This window comes from Geospiza fortis, unplaced genomic scaffold (genome assembly GCF_000277835.1).
Source record: "Geospiza fortis unplaced genomic scaffold, GeoFor_1.0 scaffold27, whole genome shotgun sequence".
Taxonomy (NCBI): domain Eukaryota; kingdom Metazoa; phylum Chordata; class Aves; order Passeriformes; family Thraupidae; genus Geospiza; species Geospiza fortis.
The window spans coordinates 150,713-161,067 of NW_005054329.1; the positions used below are offsets into that span (position 1 = coordinate 150,713).

Consider the following 10,355-nt stretch of genomic DNA (forward strand, 5'->3'; position numbering starts at 1 on the left):
CCCCGGCAGCGGGCGGCGCCCCCGGGCCGCTCGGGAACCCGCCCCGCTCTCGGCGCGGAGCCCGGGCGCTCCCCCCCGCCGGAGTAGGGCGGAGCCGCTCTCGCAGCGCGACCCCTCACGAAGGCAGAAGGCTTTGAGCATTGGCTGAAGCCGGGGCGTACGTGGGCAGAGCCCTTCCGAGAAGTCTCACGGTGTGCAGCTCCAGAAGAGAACCCAGAGCCATAGCCCGATGGGCAGTCGCAGATACAGCGAGGGAGCTTTTGGGGGAGGACATCCCCCACTCCAGCTGATAACTGACACCTTTATTGAGCAAAGAATTAAGATGTTCACCTGTGTTATACTGGCCTTGTCACTCACAGAAATCACTTCAGCAAGCATGTGCTAACTTTTTTTTGGTGTTATCCTGCATTTGCTTGTAGGTCAGATAGTGCAACGATTCAGTTTATGAACCAGACAGTTCATGTACTGGTTATCATGTACTACTTGAAAACAGTCAGAGTGACTGGTGCCAGTAGGTCCTGCTGCGATATCCACCCGGTCTAACCAGACACCACATTCTGTCTTCTGGAGGTATGTCTTTCTCTCCCTTTAAGACACAGAACAGAATCTTCATACATTAGGCATTGAATGCTGATCAAATAAAGCAGTGGTCTGCGAAGCATCCTGGCCAGGACACAAATAACAGAGTTAAAGAACACAAACACAAACTCTATTTGTTCATTCAGAGAAAAAGCACTCAAACAACAAATTCTGAACAGGCAGAAAACATTGGGCTTATTATTCCGTGTTCAGTAAATGTAACCAAAATAGAAAATTAATTTTCTTGTACCATATTCCATTTGAATTTGCTGAAGACTGAGTGTGTTACATAAATATTGACTTCTCGGGTATTGACTGAACATGCTTTCAATGAGAGCGAGCTCACTTTTTGCTTACGTAGTAAGCAGCGGCTGGGACAGTTCCGCAAGGACTGAGCAGATGGAGGCTGGAAAAAATCAAGTGTTCAGTATAGGTACCTAAATTTAGTCAAGGAGAGAAAGAAGCCTCACAGGAAGGTAAGGGAAACTTAATCTTTAGTACTTTTCACAGCATGAAATTTCCTTCATACTTAGACAAGAAAAAAGAATCTATGTTATCTGTACCTACTTCAACTGTACCAAGAGGCCTTTCGGACATGTGGTTGCTGCTAGTATGAAGTGAGTGTTCTGGAATTTTCCTATCAGCATGTACATTCTCTATTGTAACTTCAGAGATCACCATTCTGCAAAAAACAGTTACAGCAAAACCTGTTTGACAAATTTGATCTAGCATGGAAGCCAATCACCTAAAGCAGCAAACAAATGGGTCTAATTCCACAAATTCATCAAACTTACTGTGTCATAAAAATCAGGTTTTAGTTTAATGTTTTCTTAGACTAGGCTGACGTGTTATCATTATTTCAAGAAGACACATTACTAGATACACTTTTTAATATATTTAATAAAGTTATATATCAACAACTTTTGGAATTTGTACTTTTGAGCACTTATTTTGGCAAAGTGAAATATTAAATACTAGTACTAGACATGCATTCCTTTCATTCAAGCTTAAGAAAACATTTACAAAGTTGACAGATAACATTTATTAAAACATGTTATAGAAAAAAAGGGGCATGGGACTCTTCTATAAGAAGAAAATATTGAACAGTAAAATTAAATTAAAACCATGCTGTACAATTAGGACAGCAATATTTATAGACAAAACTATCCAACCTCTGCAATACAGGCATAACATCTCACAAAATATCAAGATATGCAAATTTACTATTATAAATGACTTGCTTAGAATAAAAACTTATAGCTCATTAAGGAAGATTCACTTGACTTGCATAAACAGTTACATTTCTGAAAGAAATACGGAATCCCATGAATAAAAAAAAGGAGCAGCAATCGACAGACACAGGCTTCAAGCAAAAATCAGAACTTGTAATTTAATCACATTAAAAATATACCATCTTCTTTTCCAGCATCTTCCCCTAGGCCACTGACAGTTTACAGCTAATAGCTAAAGAAGCCAAGCTACCCAATTAAGCATTTAAAAGACAAAAAAACCCCAACTTTCCTTTGTTGCTTTGAGAAAGGTCCTAATTCTGTTATAGCAAAACACGCAATGTACTGCTGTGGGCTCTCATAATTCAGAGACAGTCATCTTGCTGGCACCCAGGCAAAAGTATTGAGATTACAAACCCTGATATGCCTCCATTCTTTCACGATCAATAATACTGGAACACTCAACACATCAGCCTTTGATCATCTGCCTTGCTTATGATACAGGACAGTTTCTCAAGCTTAGACACACCTCAGATGAAAAAAGCTATGACCAAAAACTGTACTGACAGTATCTTCTAGGGTCTATCTCCTCACCCATAAAACTAACGAGGAAAGTTTAAAAAATGAAACAACAAAAAAGCACTCTGCAAACCAACACTGGTGTGTGAAATAGGAACCTTCTCTCTCAAAAGGGTCCGGTACACACCTAAGCAGATTTTAACCCTGCTAACAGTTGAATTTTTCAGAATGGCAGTTACATAGATTCCATGGTAATTAACATCATAGTTACAAAATGGAATGAAAAGGAACTTAGCTGTAGTATCATTAAGTCTTCTTACCACTGCTAGGACAATGGCTTTGAAGCAGCAGGGAAGTCTGAAAGCCACCTGGGTATACAATATTTCTGGTTTTCAGAAGACACTCACTTTACTACAGCCAACAGCCACATCATCAAAGGTAATGAAGCATACGGGAAGATTAATGAAATTCATCATATACATATGCAGTCATATTATATATATACATATATATATATATATATGGATTGCTTCCCTCCTCCCCACAAGTAAGAAATAATTTTCCATACCTTGAACAAGACCACTCCATTAGCAAAGATCAGAAGCTTGACAGAAGCTGCATCTGTATATCTTGGCTTGCTATGTTCAACTGCACTGGCCACCAGTGGCAGGGACTGCAGGAGTGACACATGGCTAGCGTTTGCAGGCTGCCTTGCACTACTCAAAAGATGTTCAGCGTGCACAAAAAATGGATGCAAGCCAAAATTCTCAACCAGATGTGCACATAATGATTCTGCTTAAATATACTTAAGGAAGAGTGGCAGCTGCTAGCAAGAGGTGCAGGGAGACACATGGAGAAGATACTCCTGGGTACAGGTGGAGAAACTGAAGAGCTGCTCTTGGGAAAACACCTGAAGAAGTCACTGAGAACATGTATAGACACACTCACAGAAGGACACACTCCCTGCCTGAGGAGATTCACTTCTAAGATGACTTTGGCCTACAGCTAAGCCCTGCCAGAGCAGGTACACCTCTGAAATAACTGAGTTCCACAGAAGAACCAAGCTGGAACAGACACATCCCTGAAGGGACTGTGGCCCAGTGTCACCATGAACAGTGACACTGACCAGGCCAAAGCACCAGAGGACCCCCACTAAGAAATGCAAAGCATCAGACAAGGAAGTGTGCATATGACCCCAACCTTCTCTGTGACCTGTCACCTTACTAAAGGAAATCACAGGAACTGAATACAACTCTTGGTGAAAGCAAGGGAAACTGACAATACAAAGGTGGGGAGAAGAGGTGTTAGACTTAAGGACTTAAGCTGAGCCTGAGAAAGATGGTTTAAGTGATTTTTTTATCTCCCCCCCCCCAGTACCTGAATTGGTGATTAGAAGTTGGACAAAGGGCAATAAACTGAGTTCAAGAAAAACACCACAAGACAACTGTTTCACCTGTCACATGCAAAAGTCAGGATTTTAGACATGTATCTCAAGCTGTCCTTGAATCATCAATCCTCTCAACCTGATCTCAGGACAATCAGATCAGTATTTTCCTGCAATCAACTGGTTTGATGTAAATTAACAGCAGAAAGCCAAGTGCTACAAAAATCAGTGGAGCAACATTTGCTGGACTTTCAAGACAGTGCCATAATATGGGGTAAAACAGCAAGAGGCAAATACTAAAAAGTTACTATTCATGCTAAGTCATTAAAAAAGGACATGGTTCTATAATATGATCTACTGAACCTGTTATAAAATCTTTAAAGTGTCTCTCGCAGTACATTTAATTTTAAAGCTTTATTTCAAAGTAATCTAACTGCAAATAGAAGTAACATTAAACCTTGAAATATCCCATATAAAAGTCATTCCAAGCTGGTAAAAGAAACAGTTTTGCTGGCAGCTCTGTAGTATGGTCTGCGTTCAACATTTTTGTTTTTTTTGACCACAGTTTTCAGACTGGTGTTTCTGTCCAGCCTTTTTTATGGTTAAATGGGAAGAGGCACTCTTAACCTCTTCATGCAAAACTAAAGTGACAATTGGAAAGGGGCTGAGAACCAATGTAATATACAAGATCATTCTTGAAATGAGTATGAGAATAAACACGCTGGACATGTTCAAGGCCAGGTTGGATGGGGCTCTGAGCAACCTGGCCTAGTTGAAGGTATCCATGCCTATAGCAGGAGCGTTGGAAGTAGGTCACCTTCAAAGTCTCCTTCCAACCCAAACCATTCTATGATTCTAATGCCTTCCTTCAAATGTGATGATGGTACTTGCAGAAATGACACCATGTATGTGGTAAGGCCTTGGAGAATGGAAAAACAGGGCCACCGAGTGCGAGAACCCTTTCCTCTACCCTCATGTAAACAGGCAAGCATTATAGTATTTTTTAGTATTAAAAAGGACAGCGTTAGCAGTGTGTAAACAAACCATAGAGGGAATATAATTTCTAAGTTTAAAAAACATACTTATTAAGTATTATGGTTTGGTTTTTTAGTTGTTTTTGTTTTTGGGGTTTTTTGTTTGTTTGTTTTTTGGGTTTTTTTTTTTTTGTAGTTTTCTTTTTTTTTTTTTTTGGTTTTGTTTTTTTTAAATACAAAGTGCTATACATTAAGCAGGTTACAGTGTTAGTGAGCAAAATCCCTGTTTCAGTACCTTGATCACAAAGGTTAAACATGGCCACCATGGTATTTCTAGAGTTCAGTTAAGTGCTAAGAACAGGAACTCTGTGGTGCTGATTATTCATGCCCATTGCCAGCAATGGGTTCATTGTACTTGGGAACATATGTTTTAACAAAATTCCATATGAAAAAATATTTGAATCATTAGAAGATTAATAATCAAGAGCCTCTTAAAAAAAAGTTTTTAAGTAGAATGCCAGTAAAGAAATTACAGTAATTACAGCTCACTGAGTAGAAAACCCTCAGCTTGCAGCAGACATTCACTTTCAGGATACAGTTCAGTTGTATCTTAAGACAATTTGTAACTGGGAGTTCAAAAAAGAATCTGAAGTGTAATAATCTTGGTGTGGTTTTGCTTCACCATACAGGGTCATCTGTTCAGTACATTATCCTGCACACAGCAGTGCCTAATACAGAAATTGGGGTCAGACAGGCTTAGGTCTTATTAATGCTGGTTAGCTTTTTCCCCACGTGGACAGCACTGTACTTGGTTATCACCTCTTCCTATTGTATTCTATGTATGTTCTTTCCTTGTCATATTTCAGTAAGCTACAAAGAAGCTTTTGCTTACTAAGAAGCAATTGCTTTTGCATTGGACTGCATTAAGCTTTCAACCCCAAAATCCTGTTGTCACCTTTACAACTGATGCCTTAACTCAATCTGCAGAGCTGGCAGCATCCCTTAGAACTATACACATTCCTCCATCTATCGCCATGAATGAGAGCCCCACACACAGATCCTCATCTTAACATAGAACAAGTGTCACTCCCAGCAAAAATACCAGCTTCAGACATAAGCATGGTACCATGTTCTGCAGTACCATTACAAGATCCAAATCACATACTTCCTACTTTTTTCCACAAGCAACTTTGAGGAAGCAAACAACTCTGCTTGTGATCATCAGTCACAGTAGTTCAGTACCAAGAATCAGTATTATATACTATTCAAATAGTAAAGAATTAAAAGTATAAATACCTATCAATGACTATGTAATTTTCCTAAAGCAGGTTTCTAAAACTAGATAAAAGTTCTCACAGAAGTTTTTGTACCAATAACAAGTTCATGAATCCAGAGTTTGGTACTTGCTACTGTAGTAAGCCACAAAAATTTGAACAGAAATTTACACTTTAAATATTTGATTATTTTGACTAAGTTCCAAATGTTACATTTTACTTTAGTTGGTGTCTTATTTTTTAATAAGACATACTTATTACACACACTTCTAGAAGCTCTCACAACACAGTAATTAAAATCTAATGAAGTCAAGTACAGCATTAGACCCTAGAAGAGCAAATAGAAAGTATACTTCAGTATATATTAAGTTTATATAGTGAAAACTGTAAGTGCGCTACAGACTCTAAACAGAAATCAGCACAAAATTAGACATTTATTTCACTGAAGATAAATTAAAAAAAAAGAAGATGTATAACTGAAATCTAAACCACCCTTACCACTGCCTTTCATAAAGCACTACAACAAAGGCTACCGAATGATGCACACTACCTAATGATGCTTCAGCTTGAGGTGGAATTCTCTTTATTTTTTCTTCATTTAAATGTGAATTGTATAAGTCAGTTTGGTCATCTTAGTTTTCTTTTCCATTAAGGAGTACTACCTGAATTTCTCATTCATCTAAGTATTTCCAGGATTTTTCTCAATTTAGAGCTGAGTTTTACTGTGAATTTAGAGGACTTGGAAATACAAGATGGCTTCTGAATACTGCTGTGATTACAATCAATCTCAGATCTCATTTTGCAGGCACATTTCAGATTAGCCACATACACTTCCCACAATAAACATCTGAAGTAATATTGCAGGAAGCAAAATACATTTGATCTGTTTATACCAGCATACTTATTAAAACTTTTGTTTTGAGAACATACAATAGCAAGTACCAGACATTATTTGCATAATTAGTTTATTTTTCTTACTCTACTAAACAAACGTAAGCACTAATGTCTTAGTTCATCTCAGTAGTACTCTGCTCAGCTTTAGAAGCCTGATAGGACTTGGTACAAGAGGTCACATGCCGATGAAAACTGTCCCGCCACATAAATCTTTTCCCACAGATGTTACACTCATACGGTTTTATGCCTGTATGAATTTTCATATGGCCTACAAGATGGTGTTTCATTTTGAATTTCTTATCACAGACACCACACCCATAAGGTCGAAGACCACGGTGCATACTCATATGCCGATCTCTCTGACTTTTGTAAGTAAAGCTTTTTCCACACTGACAAAGATAGAGCTTATCGGCATGGGAGAATCCAGTGAGAGACGTTTCTTCTTTAATCCCAGCAGCCATATCAATGCTTTCACCATAGCCTGCTGCCATCATAAGATCCTGTCTGTGAGCACTTAAATTTCCATCTGCCCTTTCACCGGAAAATTCTTCCATAGATGAGCCATAGAAGTCAACTTGTTCATCATAATTACTTTCATCTGCCTGTTCATCAAATTCTGTTTCCATCTTTTTGTCACCTATGTGAAAATCTTCAACACCTGAAGACTGGATTGAGTGATCTGTCTGGATGGTATTAATGGATTCAGAAACTTGGTGTTCATCATAAGGGTTATCAACGCCTTCACAGTCTTGTTCAAACCTTTCTGGTTTCACATGGATCCACCGCTTGTGAGACATGATACTGGGTTTGCTATACATTGGTCTGCTATACTGGTACTCTGCACTATCGCTAGTTCCCTCTTCCCCATCCTGACTGGTCATTCCAGTGCTAAGTCTATCATGTTCTGTTGAAGAATTACTGGGAAGGTACTCATGTTCTGTCAGCTGACACGACAGTTCATCTTTAGAGCTCTCTTCTTCGTTTTCGCCATCTCTTAGTTCCTGCACTTTGTGGAATTCTGTCTGTCCTCCAGAGCCAAGTTCAAAGGTTTCAACAAGGCCATTGTAGCTACTACTGCTTGGGGACTGATGGTCACTGCCATGATTCATCTTCTGACACAGAACTGTTGGGTTTCCCTCAAGCACTTCCGTGCACTTATCCACTACGTGCCACATCTGAAGGAAACTTGCTGCTGTCAGATAACTAACAATTTCTGGCACAGGCATTACCAGCCGGCCTGTATAGGTAGACAGAAGAATGTTTTCAAATACTCTGGGATTCATCACATCAGGCAGGACTATTCGTCTGCTGTTTTTCAGGAGAACCTGATCACAGAAATATGGTGAACTAGCTGCAAGAACAGCTTTATGGGCTCTGAAGAGATGGCCCTGAACCACAATGGACACATCACATAATTGTCCTTGCTGGCGCTGTTGGTTTAACTTCTGCAAAATGGTGCTAGAAAAATCTGGAAATTCCACTCGAAAGGAGCTTGACCCAGACTCCATTTCATTACAAATTTAGTGTTGTGCTGTAAGAAGAAAATAGGAAACAAAAATAAGAAATAAAATTAGAAATTCTGCTTCGTCAAGTATTGACCTTTCCATTTTCTTCTACGTTTTTTTTCTTTTTTCTTAACAGACTCACACGGAACTCAACCTTTTGCCATTGTTGTACTCTCTCAAGTCATCTCACTTCTCTCTTCCGGAAGTTCTACTAAGGCCATAAATTGCTATGCCAGAATATTTTGTTATGTTTCTTCTCTTCAAGAGGACTCACCAACTACAGCAGGAGCTACAAACAGCAAACTATCCACTAAGCATTTCAAACATGAGTTTAGGCAATGAAACTATTATTTCATGGAATTATACAGCAGAGTTCTAACTCCAGGATGTCCCACAGTTTGTACCAGCATATGAAAGATTTTATATTTCAAATGCCAACAAAATCATCTCATTTGTCCCCCAACAAACACTGATTTTACTCATTAAATATTTCACTTAAGATTAATTTTTCAAAAGCAACTGTATCAACTCACAGGATGACACTGGAAGCACAGGCAGAACCTCACTAAGAGTAAGGTTTATGACCCTTCTCATGTATTTCCCTATCGTTTCACTAACTGAAAGGTGGAACAGCAACAGCTTGTACAGTTTTTAATTCCAAGCTTATTGAGATATTTGGGTTAGGGCTAGGATTGCAATGTTCCTTTAGAGAAATCATACAGGTGAATCAAGAAATTGATACCTTTGCCACACAGAATTTTTCCTGCTTGTTCCTTGTGTATTTGTAACAATATAATAATTACATGACAGAATCTCAGCTAAGAGCTCCCAAATTTTCACATCTGTATTTTCACATAATCCAGATGTCTTACAAAAAGATTAACAGCCCTTTTAGCAGTAATACAACTTTTTCAAATGCATACTTGAAATTTTAAATTGAATTTGAGATAAATTTGTTATTGTAATTTGAAATGGCAGAAGTTTAAATGCCACTATGAAAAACCAACATTAACTGCTTGAGTAAGTTAAACTTGTGCAATTTTTCTATTTGACAATGTGTAAATTGAGTGCTATGGGATTCCTGAAAAGCCATGGAGCAGCAAGTGGTTTCAGCGGTCAAAGTCCACGAAGTTGCCACCCACATAATTGCAGAAGACCACCTTTAAATTTACTGTCTTCAGCACTCCTCAGGTTCTTTTCCTCAAACACCAACCCTCTTCAAAACTGAATCAGCTACCAATACTTTTCCAGTGAGCAATGGAATACTGCCCCTGCCAGTTCAATTGTTAATTTTTCTCACCACTTTGCTTAAAACAATTTGACAAGTATTTCAAGTTATCTTATACCTTGTGTATATTACATCCATTTTTTCAAACAATCAGATTTTCTTATACAGATGCATTTCCTTACCCTCCTTCAGAATATTCTCAGATTTAAGATTCTATTTTTCAATATTTGCCTACAAAAAAATAAGCCTTCAGAAGATATTCAACTGAAGTTTAAAAACAGATGCCTGCAGAATTCATATACAACTACTGATAATCTAAACTGCCATCTTTCAGCAGGGAGTCAGCATGTCACCACAAAAACATTTCCAGATGATAGCAGATTTTTTTGTATTTTAAGTTGTCATGCAGACAAAATGTAAGAGAAATATTTTCAATTAGCAAAGCCATACAAGTCAAGCAAACTGGTTTTCGAAACGAGTTTCACTCCCTCCTTCTACAATCTGTTTTGTTTTGCAGTTTTACTCCAAACTCATACAGAACAAAGTCTTCCTACTTCAACTAATAATAATATAAAAAACAATCTCCATGTTGGAGCATTGAGTAGAACATACAAGTCACATTTAATTTGCTTTAGGATACCATTAGTCCTAACAAGTGCTAGCAGGGAGCTCCTTGCCCTCTCCACGCGCAGGCCCGCAGACCTTGATCTCTCACCCTCCCAGCGCCCCCGCGATGCTGCCGCGGCCGCACTGGCGGGGCCCGGCCAGG

General features: G+C 38.7%; 1 protein-coding gene across 1 annotated transcript; it reads right to left on the reverse strand.

The window, feature by feature from the left end:
• Nucleotides 1-1,461: 1,461 nt before the first annotated feature.
• On the reverse strand, nt 1,462-8,381 carry ZBTB43 (zinc finger and BTB domain containing 43). The gene has a single exon (XM_031057256.1). The coding sequence runs from the start codon at nt 8,359-8,361 to the stop codon at nt 6,967-6,969; it is 1,395 nt and encodes a 464-aa protein (XP_030913116.1). The 5' UTR covers nt 8,362-8,381; the 3' UTR covers nt 1,462-6,966.
• Between the last annotated feature and the right edge of the window lie 1,974 nt (nt 8,382-10,355).

Coding starts and splice junctions, on each gene's coding strand:
- ZBTB43 (XM_031057256.1), bottom strand. CDS start 8,361: ATGGAGTCTGGGTCAAGCTCCTTTCGAGTGGAATTTCCAGATTTTTCT.